Source organism: Dama dama, chromosome 25 (genome assembly GCF_033118175.1).
Source record: "Dama dama isolate Ldn47 chromosome 25, ASM3311817v1, whole genome shotgun sequence".
NCBI classification, from domain to species: Eukaryota; Metazoa; Chordata; class Mammalia; order Artiodactyla; family Cervidae; genus Dama; species Dama dama.
Genome location: NC_083705.1, coordinates 12,668,845 through 12,696,502, shown reverse-complemented (window position 1 = coordinate 12,696,502; position 27,658 = coordinate 12,668,845). Strand labels below are relative to the sequence as shown.

Sequence of the window (27,658 nt, the reverse complement as noted above, 5' to 3'; positions counted from 1 at the left end):
CATTCCATTTTACAGATGAGGAAGTTGAGGGTCACAGTAATGAAGGAGACTTGCCCAAGGACACACAGTTTGGGAGAGGTGAAGTGACTCTTCCTCAGGTCTACCTGAGTCTGAACGTAAGCTCTGTGTATACCTTCCACAAAAGGGACAACCAGACTTAAGAGAAAGAGTCTGGGTTTGCAATCAGGTACGTCCAGGTTCAAATCTCGCCTCTACCACACATGGGTTGTGTAGCCTGGGCCTTGATTTCCATCCCTGTGAAATGGGAATAGCAACGCAGCTTATGGTTACAGTGACGATGGAGTGGCCACCACAAGTAGGAATTCCAGGAACCTGCCAAGAGCTCAAAAAGTGGTGGCCCATGGTCTTTTCTCCTCTCTGGGTACCCAGCCATAGCTGGTTATATCCCAGAGTTGTTCAGGATGTCCCTCGATAGGCCCCCACTGGGAGGATTGCTAGGCCACTGTTAAGCCGAGTGGCTCCTCACGCCTGCGCCCATCTCCTGTCTCATGGGGTGGATCTGATAGCACCTCCCTTGCAGCTTTGCTCAAGAATCCAATGACAAGATGCAGAGACAAGCTCTTGGCCAGCACTCCACAAACCTGACTCAGTACCCACGGGAGAAAAGGCAAAACGCCAGCCTCTGAGGGGCAGAGCTGACCTGGGTGTGGCTTCCCTGGTCCACTGGATTCGGTGACATCCAGATTTTCTTCTACCTCATCTCAGCATCCCAGAGATCTTAACTTTGAGGAGGATCACAGAGCATTTAGAGAACCCAATAAAAGCTTTCTTCCTTCTCTCAAAAAAAAACGCCCCAGTTTCTGGAGGTCCTCAGTTCTGTCGGGTCCCATTCAGGGACCTGAAGTTAAGAACAGCCACCCAGGCACCCCTTGTGAGCGTTAATGCTCGCATGCCCTCGGCCTCCTGCCTGGCGAGGGTGGTGCATGCGTCCCCAGCCTCCGAGCAGGCCTCACCCCAGCTCATCTGCCGACATGGGAGAGGGCCAGGCCTGCCTGGGGCAGCCTGCTGTGCTGGAGAAGGGTCCGGCCACTTGTGTGCAGGAAGGAAGGACGCTGGGGCCCGTGGGGTGGGAGCCAGCCCTCTCGAGGGCCCGGGGTGTCGGGGAGGCTGGGTGGGGGCTTGGTCATGCTCACTGGTGCCACGGCATGACCTTCTCCACTTATTGGCTGGCTTGGGCTGGCAGAAGGAACACAGGGCTGGGAGGTCTGAGCCCAGTGCTGGCCCCAGTTAGGGGTGCCAGCGTTGTTCATCCATTCAGGAAATAGGTATCTAGGGCCTGCCCACTGCCAGGCCCAAGGGCTGGGCACGGGGGACACAGGACACGGCAGATGCAGTCTGTGCCCACAGGGAGCTTCCAGTCTGCTGGCCAGGCAGCCAGCTGTTCCCCCCGGGCAGAGCAATCCCCTCCCCTCCCGCCTCACTTACTTCATCTGTGATACGAGACTGCATCACCTGCCCCACCTGCATTGTGGGGTTACTGGGAGACTGAACAGAAATACCAATGGGAAGATTAGGACATGATCAGCAGCTGGTTTTCTGGAGTTTGGGGGCTGAAATCATGATGGTGCCCCCTGGGTATTATGTTAGAAAATACCAAAGATAGATTTTCTCCAGTTTCCTGGAGTTAGAATTTGGTTCTTATAGTTTTCAGGTTAATCCATTTCCTCACTTCTTAGGTGGGAATAATAGTACTGTCTTTGTTGACAAAGGAATTGGTTCCAGGGCCCCCCACAGATAGCAAAATCCACGGATGCTCAAGTCCCTTATATAAGATGGTGCAGTGTTTGCATATAACCTATGCACATCCTCTCATATACATTAAATCATCTCCAGATTACTTATAATACCTGATGCAATATAAATGCTCTATTAATAGTTGCCAGGCACACAGCAAATTATGTTTTGCTTTTTGGAACTTTCTGGAATTTTTTTTCCAAACATTTTCAATCCAAGGTTGGTTGAATCCATGGATGTGGGACCAACAGTCATTGTGCGGTTTGGCTGTATGTGTGAAGGGCTTAGGACAGTGTCTGGCACATAGTAGGTACAGAGTTTTCACATCTCCTTGGCTGCCAGGGCCACGATGCTTGGGTTCTGCAGTCTTTTATGAGATGCTAAGAAAGAAGCTAGCTGGTCTGTTTGGTTGTTGTACGTCCCTGGGAGGAATGGGTACTGTGTGAAGATGCTCGTTCTCCTATGGGAAGACCAGAGTCTTTCCTCACAGGCCTTCCAGATGGGTCTCCCACCCCCCACATCTCTGGGCAAAACCCAGCAGAGACAGGGTCAACCCATTCAAGTGTGTTAATTTCCTAAATGTTTCCCACAAGTGCCACCCACGCTGAAAGCCCGGAAAACAATCCCATTTCTTGCCTTTGGGAGCCATACGTGCTGGTGGGCATTTTTTGAGCTAGGAAAGAGAGAAGCTGGTTGGCATTAAAGTTCAAGAGTAAGAAGCTCTTGACTCGTAGTTGGAAGGGGAAAATCTCTTTGCTCGGTTTTTCTGTTGGTTTTACTATTGTATATAGTAAGGAATATTTTGTTATTGTTTGTATAGTAAGGAATTAGCTTTGCTGTATTTGTTGTAAATATTTTTCCCTTTTATCATACATTTATATTTTGTTTCTGGATTTTATGACGTGCATAAGTTTTATATTTTTGGGAAGTCAAATCTGGTGCCCAGATTTTTCAGTTGTGACTTCTTTCACTTGCTTTCAGTCTAAGAAGGGCACTTACCATTCAGACACAAGATAGTTCCCTTAATTTTTTTCTAGTTGATTTATGGTTTGGGGTTTCTTTTAGTATTGTTAAATCAATTAGAATTCATTCCAACTTACGGTATGTGCTGAGAATCTAAATTTTTCTACAGTTATAACCTTTTTTGACTGCTAGAAGAAATCTCACTGCTCCAGTTATTTAAAAACAGAAAATAAACAAAAAAGACCACGACCTGTAGTGTTTAATGATCATTTCCCTTCCTTCCCTCAGGAATAATACAAGAGAAAAATAGCACCTGCCCTCAGGAGATGTCTATACTGGTGGGAAAGGCTGTGTGAGCATGTGAATACATGTGTGCATGTCACACACAAACACACACACAGATAAGAACATAGACTAAAAATACAAAACGCAGCCTAGACTGTACCCCCCAAAAGCACAAAGTGACAGCTAAGATAAGCTAACCAGCACCCTCCAGAGTGTATCTACCTGGTTCCAAGAGGTTTCCTGGAAGGAAAGGGAAGTTTCCTGTCTCTCTGTCCATTCCCTGCTGTGTGACCTTGAACAGGTGACTTGACTTCTCTGAGTTTCTCTTTCCTCATCAGTAAAGTGGGCATAGCTAACCTTGCTCACATCTTGGTTAAGCAGTATCCTGCTCATAAAGGGTGATGATGGTGTCAGGCACATGACAGATACTTACCTAGTGATGCCTTCCTGTCCTTAGGCCAGGCTTTGACGAGGAAGGGCGGGAGGAAGGACGGAAGGAAGGAAGTTAGTTGCTGAGAGCCCATGGGGTGTCTCTGGGGCCCCAGCAGACAGCGTCACCTAACTGCTGCTGTTTAGGGAGGAATGAACTGTGAGGGCAGCCGTTCAGTGGCCTTAGTCCCTGATCAAGTCTCTGACGCTCAGCCCTGAGTAAGGCTTGCAGTGGAGATTGGGAGATTTGCCCAGCAGTTTCTAAGCAAAGACATCATGGGTTCCAAATGGTGCTTTTAGAGGCAGGTTTTTTGCTGCCATACCTGGGAAAACTTGGAATCACCCTAAGCAAGTCTCACAGAAGAAACAGCGTACTTGTTTGAGCCCACACAAGCTGCTGCTTGACCCCAGGAGCCCCCTGCTGCCCCTCACTCCCCGCTCCAGCTGGGCCAGTCCGGCGGTAGCGATGGGAACACGGCAGGGCGGGAGCCGGCATTTCAGGTGTCCCAGACCACGGCCCAGGTCACAGCCTGGAGGGCCATGCGGGCAGAGGGCACTCTGCTTAGAAGCAGACTTAAGAGGCGTTTGCTGGTGTGTCCTGAACCCGGCCATTTAAGGACAGCTCCACCCACAGGACGGTCAGGGTTTGGTCAGACAGTGAGCCCCAGCCAGGCCTGCCGCGTTCCAGTCCTGGGAGAAGCACACCTCTGCGGGCTTCCGTGTCTCCATACCTGTGGAGCGCACTGATGGGAGGGTCCTGGGGGTCAGTCCAGGGACAGCACTCTGACCCTGTCTGCAGTGAACGGCTGGGACTGGGAGCGGGGAGATTCCCTGTCACCCTCACCTTCCCCCACACGGGGTGTGACGCTGGGCCTCGCTGGACAATGCCTGGCCAGAGGACGTCACTCCTGACCTGCCCAGCCCTGCTGCTGCTTCCAGACATGCGGGAGGGCAGTCCCTGGCTCCAGAGCTTAGCTCCCTGCTCCCCAGCTTTTCAGATTACACCGAAACATTACGAAAAACCCATTTCTTCAGAAAAGATACAGAAATGGCCAGTGGGCATATGAAAAGATGCTCAGCATCCTTCAGTCAATTCAGTACAGTTCAGTCGCTCAGTCGTGTCTGACTCTTTGTGACCCCGTGAATCACAGCACGCCAGGCCTCCCTGTCCATCACCAAGGAGTTTACTCAAACTCATGTCCATCGAGTCAGTGATGCCATCAGCCGTCTCATCCTCTGTTGTCCCCTGTTCCTCCTGCCCCCAATCCCTCCCAGCATCAGGGTCTTTTCCAATGAGTCAGCTCTTCGCATCAGGTGGCCAAAGTACTGGAGTTTCAGCTTCAGCATCAGTCCTTCCAATGAACACCCAGGACTGATCTTCTTTAGGATGGCCTGGTTGGATCTCCTTGTAGTCCAAGGGACTCTCAAAAGTCTTCTCCAACACCACAGTTCAAAAGCATCAACATCCTTAGCCATCAGAAAATGCAAGTCCCGACCATAGGGAGATACCACTTCATACCCACTAGCGTGGCTGGACTCAGAAAGACAAGACAGTGACAAGTGGTGTTGAGCACATGGCGGAATTGAAACCTCCTTACGTTGCTGGTGAGAATGTAAATGGTGTAGCCGCTGAGGGAGACAGCCTGACAGTTCCTCAAAAATTAAACCTAGAGTTACTGTTTCATCAGCAATTCCATCTATGTATATATAACCAAGAGAAATAAAAATGTGTACGTGAAAATTTGTGTGCAAAGTTCATAAAGCATCGTTTATAATAGCCAAAAAGTGGAAACCATGCAAATGTCCGGGAACAGAGAGAGTGTGATTTATCCACACAATGGGGTATTATTCAGCCATAGAATGGAGTGAAACGCTGGTGTGAGCTACAGCATGGATGACCCTTGAAAGCATTATGTTACATGAAAGAAACCAGTCACAGGCCACCTATTGTATGATTCCATTCATAGTGAAAGTCCAGAATAGACAAATCCTTAGAAACAGCAAGCATGTTAATAGTTGTCAAAGGGCTGGAAGGACTGGAAACGGAGAGGAGCTGCTAAGGGGTTTCTTTTTGGATGAAAATTTCCTGGATTTGATGTTGGCAGTGGTTGCACAACTTTGTGAATATACTAAAAAAAAAACAGTGAGTTCTGTACCTTAAAAGAATGAAATTTATGACAAGTGAATTGTATCTCAGTCCTTAAAAATTTAGATAGACTTGGATTCAGATCCTGGCTGTGCTACTTAGAAGCTGTGTGACCCTGTGCAAGTTACTTACCCTCTCTGTGTCTCATTTCCCTTATCTGTAAAATGGGCATTTAGAGAGTACTTACTTCTGAAGGTTATTATGAGTATTAAGTGAGTGAACTCAAAATACCTAGCAGATCCTGGCACAAGGTAACAGCATTTATCAGGAATTTAGTAGTAAGTATTTGTCAATATTGCTGTTGCCACCATATCTGTCTCAACCCAACCATCTCATCTTAGTTTCTGTAACACTGGAAAGCTCTTTACTAATGGGATAGTTTACTTAAAAGTATGTCGTAAACCCTCATTTGTAACCTTGTGTTCGTAGTGCAGTTGTTTATAAGCTGACGTGGTTAACAAGTGTAAGAAGTGATGACTCGTCCTGTATGGATTCCCGCCCGTAACAGTGTCCTGTGTGACACCGTGAGGGAGATGTGCGGTGCGTCCCACTCACCACCGAGCGTTTCCCGCTCCGACTGTGCAGCTCAGGGCGCTGCCCGGGGCAGGTGAGGCCTCCCGTGCCTGATGAGGTGGCCTCAGGCCCCATGCGGCGTGGGGGCCTCCCTCCTGATTTCAGATTGCATACCCACCCCTGCCCATCGACTCCCTGGAGCCCCCTCCGCCACAAACAGAGTGGACATGCTGTCCCCAGGGCACCAGAGCAAAGGGAGAAAATCAAAAGGAACTCCTTCTTCTAAGGAGGTCTGGGTCCCTGGGGCTGACTTGGAATTAGGTTCATTCACTGGAGATGTTGTGGGAGGGGAAAATCTCCTTTTCCTAATGGAATAACTCATAGCAGTACGCAAGAGATACTGACTCATTACTCTTCCCCACCCCTATTCTTTCCTATACAGGGAACATGTTGGGAAAAAGAAATCTGGTAAGAATATTTCCCGTTTCTCCTATTGATTAGATGTTTAGTGTACCCCTACTGAGTGATGTCCCAGGCCCTGGACACTACATGGGGTACAGAGCGATGGGATGGATGGTTGGATGGGTGGATGGATGGATGGATGGATGGATGGATGCTGAGGAGCGCTGAGGAGCAGTTGGGGCTGAGGGGACAGCGCACAAGCTCAGCAATGTGAGTATGCAGTAGATTTGGGCCTGATCCATTCGCCAGCCTCAGTGCCAGGCCTGTCTGTGGGCTTCCTTCGATCAGCCACTGATCTGGGCAGTGGTGACCGCTCTTGCAGGCAGCTCCCATACTTACTTCCACATAGTCAGTTCTCTGCCTTCCTAGTGCACTTTCATTCCCTGGACAGCATGACTCTTTCATCAAGAGCAATTATGGAAAAAGAGAAGGTGAGATTTTGAGTATGTGCAGAGGAAAGATTGAGTTCTCACAGACCTGGGGTTGATAAGCCTAGATTTACAATCGCCCAGCTTTGTCCTCCTGCAGCCCAAGAACATCCTGCACGTCTGCAAAGGGCCAAGCCCGTGCCACATCTGGAGCCAACATGGCCTTCAGAGCTTTCCAGAGTTCTAAATTCTTTTATTTATCCGGAACTCCAGGAAGTTTGAGGGGGTTGATCAGGAAGAGGGGAGAGGAGGCCAAGCAGAGATCCCCGAAGTGAAAAAGGATGCCTTCTTTATCATGGGCCTCAGTTTCCTCATCTGTAAAATGAGGATAAGGATAGTATTCTACCTTGTAGGATTATTACAGGATTTATTAACATAATAATATGTAAAGCGCTTAGAACAGCGTGTGCCTTGCTCTAAGGATATATGTGCTCTTTTTATGCTACTGTCATTCATTCAAAGCACAAGGGTGCTCTCATCCAGCATCTCTAATAATGCCAAATTCAACATCTTCTATCCCTTTACTTCCCCCTGGGTACCAGGCGTGTGGTCAGCTTTACAGGCCCCAAGGCTATTCTTGCAGGGAAGAGTAGAAAAGAACTCCGTCTCTTTGCCTCAAGGTATGGGGTCATGCATGAAGTCCAGCCTTTTCCCAGTCTGTTTATAGCTCTGCTTTCTAGCTTAATAGGTACTGGCCGGAGCCGTGACATCCTGCTAAAGCTACAGATAGCCCTTGAGCCCTGAGGATAATGATAGGCTTCTCAGAAAAGAGCAGAGAGGAGAAGAGAAGCACACAGTCTTAGGCTGGTAGTAGAGCTCCTGGCTTTGAGTGTGCGGAGGCTTTCTGGGAGGGGATGGGTGGGAGGGAGGCAGGAAACAGCTCTGGTTGGTGAAACAAAGGTATTCAGTCAGAAGAGGCTTAATGAGGGGACTGGTCTGGAAAAGAAAGAAGGAGCTCTATAATTTGTGGTGACCACTGTTGCATCATTCACCTGCAATGATGGGGGACAGATTTATTTATAGTTCAACTGGGTGGAAAATAGCATCTTTCTTCATTCAGACTAAGAACCCTTGCTGGGATTAGTCTTATTTTTTTTATCTGACCTTTGAACACTTTCTTTAAGTTAGAACAAGCCTCCCTGATTAAATTCAAAAAGGATTTAATGTTGACAGCCCAAGCCCTGCAGTTTCTATGCCAGAATTGTGAGTTGAAGAAGGCTTATCTCTCCAGAATGTGCCTGTTGTGGCTGGCTGGCTGGTTCCTGCAGACTTTGGCTAATGTGGTCTCAAATTCTGCTCATCCTGCAGGAAAACAAATCCTCCTACCAAAATTTAACAGAGCATGTGATTATTTAAGGCCATCTCTTTCTGATTTTTCTACCCTTTACTTATCAAAGTAGTCTCTTGTTTGGGGGCTCTTTCAGCAAGACAGACAGTATAGTGAATTTCTAGAAATAAAGTCCGACTTTACCTTTACTCATCAGTTAAAAAATTCTAAAGCTACCATCATGAAGGAAAAAGAAATAGCCAAACAGAAAGCTTTTGTGGTAGGTGAAAGCTTTTACCTTTCGAAGATATTTTATAGTATAATACTTCCTTAATGATAAAACTGCCCTTCCACTGTCCTTTCTCCTGACCTTTCCCTTCTCTCTTGCTCCCTGCTGGACCACAATACTGACATTTCTAGAAATATTTGGTTTCACGCTTGTAACTCCTAGAACTTAGTTCTACCTGCATCAGTGTCTAAGCGCTGTGATTACTGCATTACAAAGCCTGGTTGCAATATCACAGTCCTCTGGGTGTGTGTCTGGGTGTCTCCACCTAACCCTTAGTGGCCTGTGGCCTAGTTTGAGACTCCTGGTAGATCAAACGAATGATTTTTTGATAAGTTGAGCCCTCTGGGTAAAAGGAAGGTAACCTGCCCTGAAAGAACTGACGCTGAAGCAGCAGCTCCAATTCTGAGCCACTTAGTGGCAGGAAACTACAGTCTAAAGCTACTGTTAGAGAAGAATAGGAAGGAGATGTAAGTGAGGCTCAGACCTGGCCCCTGAGCAAGTCTTGGAAGGAGTGCCATCCCTGAGCCCTGAGCCAGCACCTGGTCTGCTCATGCCAGCTCAGAGTCCCCCACCCTGCCCCCTGCCCTCCTCATTTCCTGACTTCATGTCTTGTTCACCGTGAGTCCCATCACTCCCCGGTCCTGTCACTGCTCATGGTTATCCTAGATTGGTTGGCAGCTTGGTGAGGAGAGTTGGCGCAGAAATGAGTAGATCAGTCCATTGAGCAGAGTCCTGACAAATATATGTGGTACCACTGGACCACCATCAGTTGTTAAAAGCAGGTGGCAACTGCTAAACTTTCTGGACACATAACCTGACTTACCCGGACCCTGACTTAACCAGAGCCTCCGTCCCTACTTATAGACAAGAAGGAGTAGTCTTTGGCGAGTGTAAGGTGGACAGGTGCCTGCCGATGATGACTCAGCCCAGTGTGTTCCCAGGAAGAGGCCCTTGCTATGTGGAGCAGGACGGGTTTCTAGATGTCTCCAGTTCATCCTTTGTTCAGTCACAGCACAGATATTCATTGAGCCTCTGTGCTGAATGAAGAAGACCAACATGGTTACTCGTTCATTGTCTGTTAAGCACCTACTGTGTGCCTGACAGTGTTCTAGGTCCCCAGGGAATGCAAAGGCCAGCATCATGTGGGAAATAACCTCACAGTTTGGTAGAAAAGACAGATGTGTAAACAAAATAAAACAGTGTAAATGCTGTGTGAGAAGGCATTTGAGTGTCTCCCTGAGGTCAGAAGTCATTTAAAGCTGTTTTAAAATACTCATTCTTTTGTTCAAATATTTATTAAGCCTTTGCAGATGCCATTTCACATTCTGGGGTCAAGGGTTTGCAAACGTTTTTTCTCTAAATGGCCAGATAGTAAATAGTTTAGGCATTGCAAGCTGCATACAGACTCTGTCACTAATAGTAATTTTTTTGTTTCCTCTTCTACTTACTCTCCCTCTTATTCTTTACAAGGTTTTAAAAACATAAAAGTACATTCTTTGCTCCCCTTGCACAAAAATGGACCATGGGCCTGTGAGCCTTTAGGGAGTGTGGGTACAGCAGTAAACAAGAAACTGAGTCCCTGCCCTCATGGGAGCTTATGTTCTAGAGTAGGAAAACAGACAAGGAGACAAGGAAATATGTAGAATTCATGATAGTTTTAAAAAAGCATGATGGCACAAAATAAAAAGGAGTGAAGTCGTGCAGGGTGGTCAGGGGACATCTCTGATAAGATGCCACTTAAGCAGGAACCTGAAGGAAGGGAAGGAGGAGGCCCTGCAGATATCTAGAGGAAACTTATCCCTGGCAAGGGAACAGCAAGTGCACAGTGCCCTGAGGTGGACATTGCTTTGTGTTATCAAACAGTGGCAAGGAAGCCTGAGCATAGTAAATAAAAATAAATGTGCCTTTACATTTTTAATTTTGTTTCTTAGTTCACATTCCATAGATAGTCCAGGAGTAATACTGTGTTTGACGATAAGAGTGACCCAGACTCCTGTCTTGCTGCTCTGCCACACGTGGCCAGCATTTTCTGAGGTCATCTCACAGCCCAAGGTGGCTGCTGCAGCACCAGCCATCACTTGCACATTTTCACAAGCAGTAACAAGTAAAGGGTGAAATAGAGTAAGCCCTTCCTGTAATGATTCTTACCAAGCAGTTACATAGAACCCTTCTACTTATATCCTGCTGGCTAACAGTTAGTCACATGACTCCCAGCATGAAGGAGTCTCATTCCAAGTAGCCCTGTGCCAAGCTAAAGCTCAGGCAAGTCTATTTACTGCAGAAGAAAGAATGGGGGAGAAGTAGCCATCTGTGCCGCGTTGGAGAGAGTGGAGAAGTAACTATCAGTGCAGTCCAGGGAGGGCTTGTAGGCCAGTGGGACTCCTCCCAAGTGAAGTGAAGGCCATTGCCAGGCCTTGAATTTCAAACTGTGATCTACATTTTTTTTAAAGTGTGGTTCTTTTAGCTGCTGTGTCCAGAACAGACTGTAGGGGTCAAGGCTGGCAACAGGAGGCCAGTTAGGAGGCTAAGAATAGGTGCTTCCTATTTGAATGCAGAGGAGAAGAGGAGACATCCCAGGCAGAGATAACAGCTATGCAAAGGCGCCTGCATGCTTTCCAGTTTTACAAGTGAGCCAGGAATGAGGTGGCCAAAAAGTATAAGCAGAGAGAAGAGAAGAGTGCAGGTCATGGAGAACCTGAGGTACAAGGGAGCCACAGCAGGTGCTGGGCAGAGGGTGGCGTGATCAGAGTAGCAGTTCTGAGTGAGCGCTCTGGCTGCAGTGTGGGGGACACACTGGAGGGGCGGGATGGAGAGCAATCACAGGGTGCCCGCCTCTGCACCCCTGGCCCCAAGAAGCCGTTCTCAGACCCTGGTGCAGAGGATGTGGCTTCATGAGGATGTGGGTGAAGCGAGGTGATAGAATGCTAGCAAGAATGTCCTCCCACATCAGGCCTGTGGCTCTGGGAGGGTGAGTCCTGACGGCCACCTCTAGGGGCAGCAGAGAACCACCCCCCTACACACATAGACACGTGCGCACAGACACCTCCTGCCCCTTCTGGCCTGCCCAGAAGACCTGGGATGTCTCTGAGCACTAACCCGAGCAGCAGTCTCCGCTTGCAGCCTGATGATGTGGGCACTTCTCTTCTGTCTCTCTAGTTCTTTGTCTCCAGTTGAGACCCAGGGAAGCGTAGTTACATGAACCCAGCCCCAAAGGGGTTAAAACAGAAGAAGCTGCGTTCCTGGGGATCCAAACCCTAGGGCAGGCTGTATTCTGGGGTAAAAACTGCAGACCCATGGTTTCTATCTGTTGCATTCACTAGGGAATGTGTCTCCCGCTCAATGACCTGAGCCAAGAGGCTCCAGCAAGCCAGCATCTGCTTTACTCATTCACAGGAGAGAGTACCTCTTAGGAGCACAGTGCCGGGGGTTAAGGTCACTGTCCAGAAGGGCAGCAGGGAGGGCACAGGCACTAGCCTGCTCTGGGGCCACTGAAAGGTGTTACCACTCAAGTGACCAGGCTGGTTTGGGCCATCTGTCTTGCTTGAGGCTGGGAGGAAGTCAGCTCTGCAGACTGACCTAGGTGAGAGGTAACAGGGGAGAAGAGGGCTGGCAGTCGTGAGGACCGCCCTGAAGCTGCGAAGAAATAAGACCTGGGGGTGGTCGGGGGAACCACAGGGGAGGAGAGCAAGACCTCAGACACCCTTCCTTCCTACCATCTTTTCTTTCCTCACCTGCTGCCACCACATGGACCTGGTTCAGATCTGGCCTTGTCACCAGCTAGCTGTGGGATCTGAGGCAAGTCACCTGATATCTGAGCCTCTGTTTTCTTGTCCATAAAAGGAGAGTGGTAATACCCCCTTTCCAGGGCGGTTGTGTCAAGGTGGTTTATGAACAGTGTAGCCTGTGGTAGGCATTCACATGGGGCCACTTCCCTCCCAGTCTTCTGAACTCTAATTCCACATCTTCCTTCTCTTTTTCCCCCCTCTCTTTGTCTGTCCTCGTGCTTTCTCCACCCAGGGTACGTGCAGCAAGCTTACCCTGGGGCCCTGCCATTTTGCTTTGTACCCTCAGCCTGGAAGGGTGAGTGGCCAGAGCGTGGTCACAGAGCCAAAATGCAGTGACCCTTGACCCGGCTACCGTGCCCTGCTCTGATTTTCTGCCTTAGAAACGCAGAAAGCATGGTTCTAACAAAGGGCTCTTGTGTTGCTTCTGGATGCCAGAGTCTGGGGTGCAGTGGCCTGCTGATAAATACTTTACAACCAGCCCTCTGATGGAAAGCCCCGCTTTGTAGCATTTGCCAATTTCCATGGTGTAAATACTCCCACTATGGCCCGTTTCAGTAAGGCACCACCCAGCAGAATTGGGAAGAGATGTACAAACTCAGCTCCATATGGGTGTATTGGGACACAGAATATAAACGGCTATTTTGGCGGTTTATGGAAACAATATAAGGGAATACTTCAAATCAGGACTTTGAGAAAACCAGGCCTGGTGGCAACAAGAGCCAGGCTGCCCTCCCACCACATTCAGCTTGCTGCTCTGAAAGCGCTGCCCCCTCTGTTTGGAGTGTCTGATGTCCTTTTACATTATCCATATCCTGTGATAGCTTTCATTGATTTCTCGGATATGTCTTAGTACCTAACCAGGGCTGCACAGCACTGCATCCCGTGGAAAGAGCCTCCTCTGGGTCTCCTCTCCCCCACTGCCCCTGCCCTCGTTCAAAGCTACCATCCTGTCTTGTCTGCAAATCTACAATCTCCATCTGGTCTCCTGCTTTTTTTCTTGCTAGGCTCTAATCCAGTCTTCATGTGGCAGCCAGAATTGTCTTTGGAAAGATGTAAATCTTGTCATTCCCTTCTTAAAGCCCTTCAGTGGCTTTCTCCTTTAGGGTTTAAAAAAATCCAGACTCCTTGCCTTGGTCCAGCAGGCCCTCCCTGCTCTGGCCCATGCCTGCCAGGGTGATCTCAGACAGGACTGCCCTCTCCTCACTCCTGGACGTTAGCCACCCCATTCCAGTTCCTCGAAGGCTCCAGGCCTGCCTGTCCTGTCCAACAGTCTGCCTGCATTGCTCTGTCCCCATTTCTTTATGCCTTCTTGTCTCAGAGGTCTTTGCTTTATGTCACCTCCCTAGAGGGATCTGCTGACCGCTCCATTTAATGTAGTCTCCTTTTTCCGCTCATTCTTTGTCTGCCATCTTGTTCGTTTCCAGCAATGCATCGATCAAAAACTTGTTGTTCAGTCATTAAGTCGTGTCCAACTCCTTGTGACCCCATGAACTGCAGCATGCCAGGCTTCCCTGTCCTTCGCTATCTCCTGGAGTTTGCTCAAATTCATGTCCATTGAGGTGGTGATGCTGTGTAACCATCTCATCCTCTGCTACCTCCTCCTCCTTTTGCCTTCAATCTTTCCTAGCATTAGAGTCTTTTCCAATGAGTCAGCTCTTCACATCAAGTGGACAGTATCAGCTTCAGTATCAGCCCCTTTAATGAATATTCAGGGTCAATCTCCTTTTGGATGGATGGATGGCAACAGATGGATGTTTGCTTGGATGGATGATGAGTGGATGCTTAGTTGAGTGGATGATGATGGATGAATAATGGCAGATTGATAGATAGATAAATAGATATGAATGAATGGACTTTCCCACTAGGCTGTCATCCTCTTTGGGGCAAGTGCCATATCTTAATCAACTCTGAACCCTCAGTGCTTAGACAGGGACAGGCATGTGGTAAATTGCAGTGGTTGAGTGAGCAAATGAATGAAAGAATAAATGGATGCGGTGACCATTGAGACCAGTCCTGCCACAGGTTCTTTCTCTAATTGGAATATCCTCATGACCCACCTACCGCCTCCTGTTCCTTCACATGTGGATTGTGTGATGACAATTTGTATCCCCAGGGGGTGACCTGACCTCAGTGGACCCCATGGTCTTGGAGCAGTATGTGGTGGTGGCAGACTACCAGAAGCAGGAGAGCTCCGAGATCAGCCTCAGCGTGGGGCAAGTGGTGGACATCATCGAGAAGAATGAGTCAGGTAGGGGGCCTGGATGCCCTCCCTCCCGCCCTACATTGTCACCAAGCCGTTGGGCCAGGGGACACTGGGGAGTGCAGAAACTGCAGTAGCCAATCCAGGCTGGTCAGCTTCCACAGATCCAGCTGATGACTCTCTAGAAATCTGACCTTGTTTGATCACAATGCTTGAGTACCCCACTTGGTCACAGCTCACCAACATCCTTTTGGTCACATGTTATCAGCTTGTTCTGAGGTTCACATTTGATGAACATTCCTTCTGGTTTCAAAGCACCTGGAGACAAGAGCCCCCCATTACAATGGAACTTTGCTCTGTTGATTTGCCTTTGGCCACCGTGGGAGTCCTCAGGAAGGTTCTGTCAGCTGTGGCTCTGGCGGGATGGACACCCTGCCTCAGCCTTCTTGCTGTCACAGGAACCACGGTTTACATACCATCAGACCTCAGAGATGTTGCAGATTCAGTTACAGACCACTGCCGTAAAGCAAATCACGTGAATTTTTTTTGGTTTCTCAGTGCAAATATAAGCCCATAATACCGTGGGCTTCCCTGGTAGCTCAACTGGTAATGAATCCACCTGCAATGCAGGTGACCCTGATTGGATTCCTGGGCTGGGAAGTTCCCTTGGAGAAGGAATAGACTACCCACTCCAGTATTCTTGGGCTTCCTTGGTGGCTAAGATGGTAAAGAATCCTCCTGCAACGCGGGAGACCTGGGTTCGATCTCTGGGTTGGAAAGATACCCTGGAGGAGGACATGGCAACCCACTCCAGGATTCTTGCCTGGAGGATCCCCATGGACAGAGGAGCCTGGTATGCGACAGCCCATGAGGTCACACAGAGTTGAGCATGACTGAGTGACTCGGTGCAGCAGCACAGCATATAATACTGTGATCTGTTAAACGTGCAATAACATTGTGTCAAAAAAACAATGTACGTACCTTAATTTAAAAAATACTCCCTTGCTAAAAAATGCTGACCATCATCTGAGCCTCCAGTGAGTCATAAACTTTTTGCAGTAGATCACCAATCACAGGGTGGTCCAGTGGCTAAGATTCTGTGCTCCAGTGCAGCTGGCCTGGCTTCAGCCCCTGGTTAGGGAACTAGAATGCACACGCCACAATTTAAAAAGATCCTGTATGCTACAATTAAGACCCGGTGCAGCCAAATAAATAAATAATTTTTTTTAAAAAGATCACAGATCACTGTAACAAATATAATAAGGATTTAAAAGTTTGAAATATTGGGAGAATTACCAAAATGTGACACAGAGACAGAAAGTGAGCAAATGCTGTAAGAAAAGTGACGCTGATAGACTTGCTTGATGCAGGGTTGCCACAAACCTCCAATTTAAAAAAAAAAAATAAAACACATTATCTGTGAAATGCAGTAAAGAGAAGCACCATAAAACATTTGTCTGGATACTGGCCGGGACAGAGTGTGATGAGATGCTGAGGAACTTAACCTGAACTCCGCATTTCACAGCCATCCAGGTCGTTTCATCAAAAAGGGTGCTTCAAGGATTAAATGAGGCAATACATAGAGAGTGCCCAAGCCTGTGTTTGGCACACAGCAAGTGCTCAAAAATATGAATTTCCTTCCCTTTTGTCTTCTTTAGCCAGAATAGGGCATTGGCACCGTTGAAGACAGAGATCAAGGAGCAGGGCATAAGTGGACCCTCTCCAGGAAAAAGTGACATAAACCCACTGACTTTGTTGTGGCTAAAATGTGACGTTGGCTAGCTGTATTAGTGGGCCAATCTCTGTGATATCCCAGTGACTAGCTAAGGTCCAACAAATAGGGGAAAAACCATTTCCAGAGTCTCTGGAGTGTGTCCCCTTTAGTCAGGAGATGAGCATTTAGCCAACCAAAACTCCTTGATTACTCAATACAGCAGTTGTTATTCCTGCTTCACAGCTGAAGACACGAAGACTCCAAGTGACTCGGTCACTCACCCAGAATCTCGTGACAGGTTGCCGAGCTGGAACTCCTAAGCAGTTCCAGCTGGCCCCAAAGCCATGTGACGTTCTAATTCCTGGAAATGAGTATAGTCAGCTCGAGGGTGTGACTGGGATGCTCCATGGAGGCTGAAGAAGGGAGCACCCACCCCCCCTTCCCCCCCCCTTTGCTTCGGCCTCTTGAGTGATGTTAGGAAGAACATGTTGCTGGGAGGAGAGGAGGAGCAGGGATGGGGTGGGAGACGAGCCTGGTGTGTCCAGAGGGCAGCAGGGGAAAGAGGACAGATGCTCAAATCTTCAAGTGGTCCACAAAGTCAACATTTATTTTTAGTTATGTTTTACTTACCCAAGTAATATATGCATACGTTCTTCTTGAAACATTAATAATAAAGTTAAAATGTAATTTTTTGCACCAACTTCTTGCCTGGTCCCCTTTCCAGACATAGGTTGTTGCTCTTCTGTCAGTTTGGGGTGAATGCTTCTTGATAATTGTATATGCAGGTGTATATAAGTATGTGTATATGTATATGTACACATGTGTGTACATATGTGTATATACACAGTGTACACATTTGTACATGTGTGTATGCGCATGCATATCTGCATGTGCATACGTACATGTATAACTGTGTGCACACATACATACAGGTCATATTTCATGCATATTTTATAGGTTTTTTAACCCCAGTGGTGTATCATTCTATCATTTCAACCTGCAGCTTGCTTTTCCTTTTTTATTCATTGTTGTTGTTGTTAAATTTTTTTATTTTTGGTGGTGCCGAGTGGCATTCAGAATCTTAGTTCCCCAACCAGGGATCAAGCTCGGACCCCCTGCAGTGGAAGCACAGAGACGTAACTACTGGTGGTGGCTTAGTCACTTAGTCATGTCCGACTCTTGCAACGCCATGGACTGTAGCCCGCCAGGATCCTCTGTCCATGGGATCCTCCAGGCAAGAATAGTGGAGTGGGTTGCCATTTCCTTCTCCAGGGGATCTTCCCAACCCAGGAATCGAATGTCAGTCTGCTACATTGCAGGTTTATCCTTTACCGACTGAGCTACCAGGGAAGCCCTCTTAACTACTGGACTGCCGGGGAAGTCCAAACTTAAGTTAACTTTTCGTAAGTTAACTTTTAGCTCTTATTCCCATAACATCTGCACCCTATTTGAAAAGATGGCACACTCTCAGTCTTACCTTCCTCTAGTATGAACAGTATATCTCTGTGTATCTGTGAGTGTCTCTTTAAGTTAGATACCCAGAAGACCGGCTTGGCAGTGGACTTCCCAGGTGGTGCTAGTAAACCTGCCCGCCAGTGCAGGAGACATAAGAAATATGCGTTCGATCGCTGGGTCAGGAAGATCCCCTGGAGGCGGAAATGGCAATGCACTCCGGTATTTTTACCTGGAGAATCCCATGGACAGAAGAGCCTGGTAAGCTACGGTCCAGGGGGTCTCAAAGAGTTGGAGATGACTGAAACGACTTAGCACGCACATACCCAGAACACTGCAGGACCATAAGATAGGCACATTTTAAATCTTAAGACACAGCCAAGTAACCTGCTTCCAAACTGTGGCCAAACCCATTTACTCTCCCTCTAGCAATGTATGAGGCATTAGTGCCAAGAGTTAAGAGCTGGGGCCTGGGTGTGGATTTCGGCTCTAGCACTTTCTCGGTGACATTGGTCACGTCACTGCCGCTCTCTGAACTCTGCTTCCCCATCTGTAAAATAGGGTCGTGATAGAACACAGCTCAGGCTGCCGTGAGGACCGGGCAGGTCAGCGGTAGGTACGAAGCTCTGTGATAGATGGTCTGGTGCATCGCTGCCACCATTGCTGTTGTGACAGTTTCTTTATCTGCCACGCAGGTGCCGACAAAGATGAGGCCTTAGGAAGGCATATATGGCATGTTTCCTGATTTTCCACAGGCTTATCAACCCCATTCATTCATTTACACACATACATACACACCCACACTGCTCAGCCACCAAAACGTGTTTTAAGAGGTACACCCAGTCAAGCGAAGCCGAAGGTGGCTTCTACTTCAAGGAGCTTGCAAGCCAAGGCCTCCCTGTGAGACTGGGAAGCTAGTTCAGAGTCTGCCCCTTTTTTCTCTTCTTCTTTGGGGTCTCCAGGGCCTAGAGGTCTGTGATCTTGCAGCGCAGATCCTGTTTTTCCCATTTATGCTCCGCATGAGCCAGTTGGGCTCTGGGTTGATGCCCTATGATTGTTGTAATGAATTACCACAAACTTACAGACTTAACACAGCTTTATCATCATATGGTTTGAGGGGTCAGAAGTCCAGAATGGGTCCCGCTGGACTAAAAGGCACTGTCGGGGCTATGTTCCCTTCTGCAGGTTCTGCTTCTTTGCCTTGTCCATTTTCTAGAGACCACCCACATCCCTCAGCCTGCTGTCCTTTCCTCCATCTTCGGGTCTAGCAGTTGCCGCCTTCCATGCCTTTCTTCCTTACCCACATCTCCCAACTGTTCTGCCTCACTTGAGATTATATTGGGCCCATCCAGATAAGCCAGGATAACTTCCTATTTGAGTTCAACGATTAACAATCTTAATCCTGTCTGCAACCTTAATTGTAACTGTTTGCCACATGACTCATTACTCTGCCGACCACAGGCCCCATGAGAGCCCTTTCTCTAAAAAGGGAGGGCCTGAGTCTGAGTGAACAGCCTCTCAAACTGTTACATCTGCAGGCAGATTTACCTTGACATGAATAGAGGCAAAAATCTGTCTCAGATGAGTTACTAGGGCACTGGTTTCAGTGTCAGAGAGCCCTGGGTACAAGTTGCAGCCCAGCCATAAGCTCTGTGAACTTGGACCAGTCTTCCTCTTGTAGCCTCAGTTTTGTGTGTGCGGTAGGGATAATATAATACAGGTAAAATGGTAAGTGCTTTGCTCACCTTAGTGAAGGTAGCTACTTTCTTGACTCTCGTCTTTTAGCACAACCTTTCTCCACATCCCCACCCCTGACTCCCTTCCCCAGCCCTGTCCCAGGCTCAAGAGCAGGTTTCCCATTAGCCTGTCTGTAGCACTTAACAGTCAGTAAACATGGGTGTGCTCGGTCGCTTCAGTCATGTCCGACTCTTTACGACCCTACGGACTGTAGCTCACCAGGCTCCTCTGTCCATAGGATTCTCCAGGCAAGAATACTGGAGTGGGTTGCCATGCCCTCCCCCAGAGAATCTTCCCAACCCAGGGATCGAACCCACATCTCTTATGTCTCCTGAGTTGTCAGGCGGGTTCTTTACCACTAGCACCGTCTGGGAAGCCCTGCGTGGGTCGTTGCATGCTGCTAACAAAGTGGTGACTTTTCAGCCTCACCCTGAGCGTTGACTGCTCTCATGGCTGAGTCTCATTGTGTTCTGACGCGCAGGCCTCCTCCCTGACCCACTGCCTTCCGTCTGCACTCTCTTTCCCAGGCTGGTGGTTCGTCAGCACTGCTGAAGAGCAAGGCTGGGTCCCCGCAACCTGCCTGGAAGGCCAGGACGGAGTGCAAGACGAGTTCTCCCTGCAGCCTGAAGAAGGTAGGAGGGTCCAGGCCCCGGGCCTGCGGTGCCGCCGGCCATCGCCCGCGGGGGCCTCCTCTCCCAGCGCCTCCTCTTCAGCCTCTGCCTCTGAGTCTCAGCCGCTCCCTGGCTCAGGCTCTATAGCCTGTGGACGGAAGCCAGGCCCCGGGGCTGGGACGGGGCGAGCCCGCCCGCTCCTGGGGGCCGTGGGGAGCCAGTCCAGGTGAGCCTGGCCAGAGCTGGGGCCCTGATGCCTCTGTGGGGCCTCGGAGGGCCCGGCCCAGCTGGATTGCTGTCCACACCCCAGTCATCCTCCCTTGAATCATTCTGATGGCCAAGGCGCTGGGGCTGCTTCTGGCTCACTTACAAAACATCTGAAGCCATCTGTAAAGATCTCTGTTTTGTCTGCTTTCTGTGTTGGTTTAATGGCCCAGCTTGGGTGTCAGGATCAGAACTGACCCTCTCCAGTCACTTCTGTTTCCCAGGGATCTTTGCCTACAGGTGTCCTAAAGAGTGGGTCCTGCTGCATCAGAAATCCTAACCCAGCTACCTCCCCTCCTCTCACCCCCCGAGCATTCCTAAATCGAGACCATGAACTCACTTTAGGTACTAAACAAAAGGGTTCTAGAGTCAGGCCTGAATTTGACTCTCACCACTGAATTTGAATTTGTACCACTAACTGGCTGAGTGATCTTGGACCGACAACTTCACCTTTCTATGTCTCAGCCACCTCCTCTAAAAATGGAAATGATGGTATTGACATCTTGGGATTTTTTTTTTAAGTTAAACGAGATCCCACATGCAAAGCAGTTGGCAAGAACCTAAAATAATAAATAACTAGGAACGGTTTTTATCACAGAGCTGTGGCTTACCTAGGGTTGAATATCTGGTGCTTCTAGCTGACTCTTTAGAAAGCACAGAGCTTCTTATATTTGTATTTAAAAGGAAAAAAAAAGTGAGGAAAAGGCTATTTCTATGCTCAAAGGTTAGCAAAAAAAAGCACACACATGGTTTCGCATCTAGTTTTATTACAGCCAGCACCCGCAGAGTAAAATGCATTTTGTTTTGCTCTGTGTTTGCAGGGCCACCAGGCTCTAGGGGCAGGGCTCATGAAGAAAAAGCACAAAAACTAACTCAGCGTAAAGATAGTGGTGTGCTGCATGGAAACCGTAGCTCTCTTAGACAGTTAATGATGCCCACCATGGGGCGTGTCTCTGTAAAGGACTGATTATTATCCCCATTTTACAGATGGGAAAACAATCTCGGAAAGGTAGAAACACTGGCTCAGGATCACACAGCTAGAAGATGGGAGAGGGACCACATTTTCCTAAGGGTCTGTACATTTTTTCCCTCTGCCATGAGGATTTCTCTTAGGGCCTCTTCATAATCATGCTGGGAATAGCATTGTGTCTACTGGGTGGCTCTTCACTCAAGTTCAGGGCCAATACTGAGGAATTCAGTCCTTCTGAGACAGCTAGGGCTTGGCAGAGACACAGAATTAATTGCTCCTAAGTGGGAGCACATGCTGGGTGCTGCCTTTGCCTCAAGACCCTGGAGGTGCTCTCTTCTCACCCCTCCTTCTGCCCTTCTCCACATGCTGCCCGACCAGTCTCATGGAGGTACTGGTCTCTGCCCCAGCCCGCGGGTCGCCGCCGGACACTGGGGGACTTGTATGCCATCAGCTGGCGTCAAGGTGCCTACCTTGGAGTTTTCCTCCCCATTCGGTGTTCAAAACTGGATCCTGCATCTGCATGCGCCCCCTGCTCCAGGACTGCCTGTGCCTGTTGCATGTGAGAAACGGTGATCTGGTCTGTATCATGTGTGTGTTGGCATGTATGTTTGGGAGGAGGGAGCCTGGGGCGTTTCTCAACCTGGGGCCCTAAAATTTCCCAGGTTAGAAAATGATACCTAGAGGTGTAGGTGCTAAAATTAATGAACAAAATAAAGCCCTTTTCTTAACTAAGGTTGTGTTATATTGCAGAGACAAAACTATCAAAGCCAGCTGTATTTTGTAGTGAATCAAAAGCAAAATATTTAAAAAATCAAGCAAAAATATAAAAGCAAGAAATGTTAAATGTAAAGACAAATCAAGTTTATTGCAAAAAGGATAAAGATCATTTTATTCTAAAATAAAGTAAAGATAAGTGATGCCTGGGGGCCTCTATAATGTTGATCCAGTGACCTGTTCCCTGTATCGGGCACATTTGAGTGACAATGGTAAAGAAACCCATGTCACACCAGCTTAAGCAAAAGGGAAGTGCATTGACTCAGGTCACTGCAAACTGTAGGGTAGAGGCAGCTTCAAGTATGGCTGGATTCAGGAGCTTGAAAACATCTGTCAACTGAAGAAAAATGCACAACGTAGAAGTTGTGAAGTAAGTTTTATGCAGGCACCTTACTGAGGACTGTAGCCTGGGAGACAGCCTCTCAGATAGCTCTCAGGCACTGCCCCCGAAGAGCGAAGGGAGGAGCCAGGATGTATAGGGGGTTTTTGTCTGTAAAAACAAAACATGAAGTCTAACATCAAAAGATTACTGCTAATCACAAAAAGCAGACATCTTAAGTTAATGATTTTAGTGCTTTTCTATGAGTGGAAAGATGTAAGAGTCTGGACTCATTGAAATTACTCCTTTGATATGTATCTTATCTATCTTGGGCCTGTACCCAGAACACGGAATGCTTCCTGTTTTTATCCATCTGAATTCCCCTCAGGGTGCACTCTTGGGGGTGGCTGCAGTGGCTGCTGGCTTGATGGTGGGCATCATTCTTTGTTTACTGGCTTGGCAGGTACACTTGCTCTCCGCCTGCCCTTGGCACTGAGACTTAGGCTCGCCAGCCTCAGCTCCATGCTCTGCCTTGCTGGAACCATTCTCTCATGGGGATGGTAGTTCAGGCACTCTCTGGGAACACTCACCAAAGCGCATGCTTCTCCTTCAACACAGTCCCAGGATTTGATTCCAGCTGACCCGACTGGGTCATATACCATCCCTAAACTAATCACAGTGGCCAGTCACTTTGGCCAGGCCAGGGGTAGGTGCCCTCCCCTCCCTCTAGGTGCTAGCGAGGTCAGCCTCACCCAGACATGTGGCTGGAGGCTCACAGTGCCACCAGGGGAAGGGCAGATGGACGGTAAGCAGGTGGCATCACCCACCATACAGTCCGCAAGGCCTCCCGCCTTCAGCTTTGTTAGGGATCACTGGACATTCGATACGTGTCCAGAAAGGGCCTCTGGGTACTGGAGAACCCCCAGGAGTTTGGAGCCCGTAGTAATGACTCTACTCAGTCTGGGACCCAGGCAGTGCCCTTCTCACCTAGCCAGACAGAACTTCTCTGCCTCCACGGGGTTGGATTCCCTGCTGCAGCACCCGTGCCCCAGCCTGCATCCTGAGTGAGGAGAACCGCTGACTCCGCTGTACACAGGATGTGTGGCGTTTGAGTCAGCTCAGCCCCCGCCGCGCAGGTCAGGGGGCTAGATCAATAAATAAATAAACGCCCTGTGTGTTTTCCGCCGCCCCCTGCGCCAGCTGGGCAGGCCACAGGCAGCCTGCGGTGTTTCCCCAACAGGCTCACCGTCAACATCGGCGCACAGCTGGCTCGGTGACTCCCGGGGGTCTGGGATGTAACCAAAACAGGAAGGCCCTCTTCCCCGTCTCACTGGCTCCCCTGGGCCTCTCATCTGTTATCCGTTTCAGCAGTCACTGCTAACAGTGCTGGGGATGGGAGCTATGCCCTTGCTCTGGGGAGGGTCCTGTCTGAATGTGGCAGTGAACAGCCCTTCCCGCGGGGCCTGCAGGGCGATGGGAGGGACGCTGCTGGAGGCAGTTCTCTTGGCTTTGGGAGTAAGGGAGCCGGGATCCACTGAGAGGGGGATGGAAGGCACCCGGTGACATTAATAAAAACAGAAGCAGGCAATCTTTTCATGATACGTATCTCAAACCATTATGTTGTACACATGAAACTGACACAGTGTGAGGTGTCAATTATATCTCAATTAAAAAATAATTTTTTAATAAATCTTAAGCTTCAGGCATGGCTGGATCCAGGGACTTGAAAATAAATGTAAAGTGGAAATCAGCTACCAGCTAGGTAATAAAAAATGGCTATCTCCTCCGTGGTACTGATCCAACCCCATACTGTATGCTGCCAAGTCCAGCTTGTCTCTGACCCCTCCACCAACAAGGACTGCAGAGGAGCCACCACAAGGGTTTAATACCAGTCCTCTACCCCAGCATGAGCAAGGTACTCCCACCAGGCCTTCAGGACTTATTCATTTACTAAACCTTGGCTATTTTACTAAATAGTTCCAAAATATTCCCAGTACCATGCCCAGTGCTAGAGATAGAGGAATGAACGAGCCAGACTCAAATCCTGCCTTTCTGGAACTCTCTATTCTATCTGGGGAAAGACAGATGAAGCACAGTAGATAAGTAAATTATCTGATATGTTCGAAGGTTGTTCCTGGTAAGTGGGATGAGGGTTCCCTGGGTCCGGGTGTTACGTAAGGCATGTTCAGGGAAGGTGACCTGGAGGCACAGATTGTGGAAGGTGAGTGTGATGTGTGATGCTGAGGGATTTCTGAGGACCTGCGCTTTGTCCTGTGTCTTGTTGCTGCCTGACCAGGGTCATCCAGGGCTAAGTGAGGGTCACTGGGGCGTGGTGGGGGGTTGGGGGAAGGATGGTGCACAGAAGTCTCTGGAAGAAATCCTTCCCTGCAAGGGCATCTCAGGATCACAGCCTTGGCCGTCAGCATTCGAAGCTTACAGCATCCTTGACTTACCCCAGCATCCCTTTGTCCCCACAGAAGAGAAGTACACCGTCATCTACCCCTACACAGCGCGTGACCAAGATGAAATGAACCTGGAGAGAGGAGCCGTGGTGGAGGTCATCCAGAAGAACCTGGAAGGCTGGTGGAAGATCAGGTACCCTGTGCAGCTGGGTGGGTTTCAGGTCACGTGGCCTCCAGCTGTACAGATGTCTGTAAATGATTGCAGAGGAGATGAGGCTGCAGCCTGCGCCATAAAAGCACACTTCTCCTCTGTGCTGTTTGGCTTCCTTCCATACCCATATCCTTCTCTAAAAAGCCATCGTAAGCAAAACTGTCTCTGAACACGCTGAACCACAGATAGCAATAACCCCATTGAGCAAGACTGGTCTTCACCTCCAGATGTGTCTCATAATGAGTAACTGGAGGCTGAAGCTGCCGTGTGGGAGTGATTTCCTACTCCAGCCCCACTGAGAGCAACAGGATGGGTAACACCACATGGACTGTAGCCCCTCGTGAAGCTCGTCATTTGCCGTCATCTCTGAGTCCGGTGGAGACCGGCATTTCCAACACCTTGTTACAGGTCTTTGATCTGTATGATGGGATCAAAAGCTCATCGGCAGGCAAGGTGGCCAGCTCGTCCTGCTGTGCTGGGACTTTCCCAGTTTTAGTAATGAGAGTCCTGGAACTCCCTGCTTGGTTACTCTGTGGGCAGGCTGCAACCTCGGGAAATCTGGGCAAGAGAGGAAGTCTGGGATCCCTGCCGCCTGGGGTCTGCGCCGTGGTGTGAGGCGGGACCCGGGGCCAGCCACCTGGGGCTCAGCGTGTGCCGCCTCGTTCACTGAGCAAAGCTACACCAGCATCTGTTCTGGGCCAAGCTGTACTCTGACACCTGGGGGCTCGACAGTGAGAAAGACACAGTAGTTTACACCCGCAGGCACGGAAGACAGGCCCAGACGCACGTACGGGGCAGGGAGTGGGCGAGGGAGCAGTGCTTGGGGCACTGTGCGCCCAGAAGACAGCTCCGCAGCCTGGGGGTCAGGAGGACTTCTGAGAGTCAGGGCCTCAGGACTGAGGTGTGAGGGCGAACTTAGGACAGTGATGGGCGTCCCTGGTGGTTCCGACGGTAAAGAATCTGCCTGCAACGTAGGAGACCCAGATTCGATTCCTGGATGAAGAAGAAGGGAATGACTACCCACTGCAGTATTCTTGCTGGGAGAATTCCATGGACAGAGGAGCCTGGTGGGCTACAGTCCATGGGGTCGCAAAGCGTTGGACACAGCTGAGCCACTAACACTTACTTCAGCATACACTTACGATGACAGTGAGAGCTCACATGTCTTGAGTGTGTTTTATCTTGTGATGTAACGAATTATCCCCAAACTGAGTGGCTCTGGAATTCAGGTGGCTTGACTGGGCTCAGGGTCCCTCACGAGGTGGCCGCAGGATGTTGCCGTGGTCATCAGAAGGTTTGACTGGAGCGAGAAAGTGACAGGGCCAGGATTTGAACCTGTGCCTTTCTGACCCCAGAGCCCACTCAGCCGTGCCTCTCTGTTTATGGCCCTGTGCCTCCAGATGATGAGCTGTCTCACGGTGACGCCTGCATCGTGTGGAGCCCAGCATGTTCCAGCTGGCACGAGACTGAGTCCTTCTCAAAGGATGTTTTAAGGTTGATAGACACCAAAATCTGCAGATTTCTGTCTCCTTATAAGTTTGCTTCTAGTTGAAGAGGACCCTTTTTGTTGAAACGCAGGGCTTAAAGTGATGCTTGATGAGAGATGGCACTGCTCTGTATCATCTCCAGTCCATTAGGCATATTCCCCAAAGGTCTGGGCACCTATTTTGTGGTTCAGATTAGTGGTCTGCTGGCAAATGTTTAACAGTTCCAGAAGGAAAAATGCTCTTGAGTTGTAGTGTTTGCCAGTTTCCGTGGTGTAAGTCCTCCCTCCGTGGTAGATTTCAGGCTTCCATTGTGATGGTGCTAAACATGGAGTTGGGAAGGGATGTGAACAGTTGGTCCTCACAAGCCGCCTCCTGCACGCCCGTGGTCCCGATCAACCCCTCCGGTCACACTCTTCAGCCGCACTCCATCATGCAGAGAATTAAATGATCGTTACACTCGTTCAATTCCCTTTGGAATTCAGTGAGCTGGGCTCTTAGGGTGTCAGTCATTCCAGAGTTCAGTGACCCTTGGTTACCCCGGAACCAGCCCCCGACCTGCTCCATTTCTGTCTGAATGCGTGTTTAATCTGCTTGTGACCGGAGCCCCACCCCGCCTATACCAGGCTTTGTCCCTGCATCTGTGGCTGCTGGGAAGAGTCTGCAGAGCAGAGGTGAACAGCACCGACAGGTGCCAGCCGTCTGGGGCTGAACCCCTTCCTGCCACACCCCCAGATTGGATGGGTGAAATGCATCGATAGCTATAAAATGCTTGAAACAGGACTGACGCGCAGTAGGTGTGCGTAAGTGGCAGTTACCATCGTCACCATCGTCACTGCGGTGATGACTATGGGATGTATAAGGACCATCGCAGAGCTCTGTGGCTGCTCACTCTTGCCGGTTCCATTGACAGTTTGTCCACTTGTCCCCTTTTCTCTTCATTCAAATCACAGGCAGTGAGGCCCCATGTGGAGATGAATCGCCCGTGATCTCCACCCCTAGGACCTCACATTCTAAGTGGGGAAACAAGACCATCACAGCCAAGTGTCACTGTGTGTTTTAGACAGGATGGTGTTGTGTGTGCAAGACCACCGGGCCACCGTGGAAGGAGGCTCAGGAAAGCCTTGAGAGGACGCCTTAAGCAGAGCTGGAATGATAGAGAGGAGGATGATAGAGAATGGGCTTTCCAGGCAGAGGG

General features: G+C 49.2%; 1 protein-coding gene across 2 annotated transcripts in view; it reads left to right on the top strand.

Annotated features, from left to right (window-relative positions):
• SH3PXD2B (SH3 and PX domains 2B) overlaps positions 1–27,658 on the top strand; it is a 123,428-nt gene that overhangs the window by 68,682 nt on the left and 27,088 nt on the right. For both annotated transcript variants that reach the window (XM_061129478.1, XM_061129477.1), the window contains exons 6-9: positions 6,534–6,559; positions 14,436–14,570; positions 19,953–20,057; positions 24,841–24,958. In XM_061129478.1, the coding sequence (XP_060985461.1) occupies positions 6,534–6,559; positions 14,436–14,570; positions 19,953–20,057; positions 24,841–24,958 (384 nt within the window). The remainder of the gene's footprint in view (positions 1–6,533; positions 6,560–14,435; positions 14,571–19,952; positions 20,058–24,840; positions 24,959–27,658) is intronic.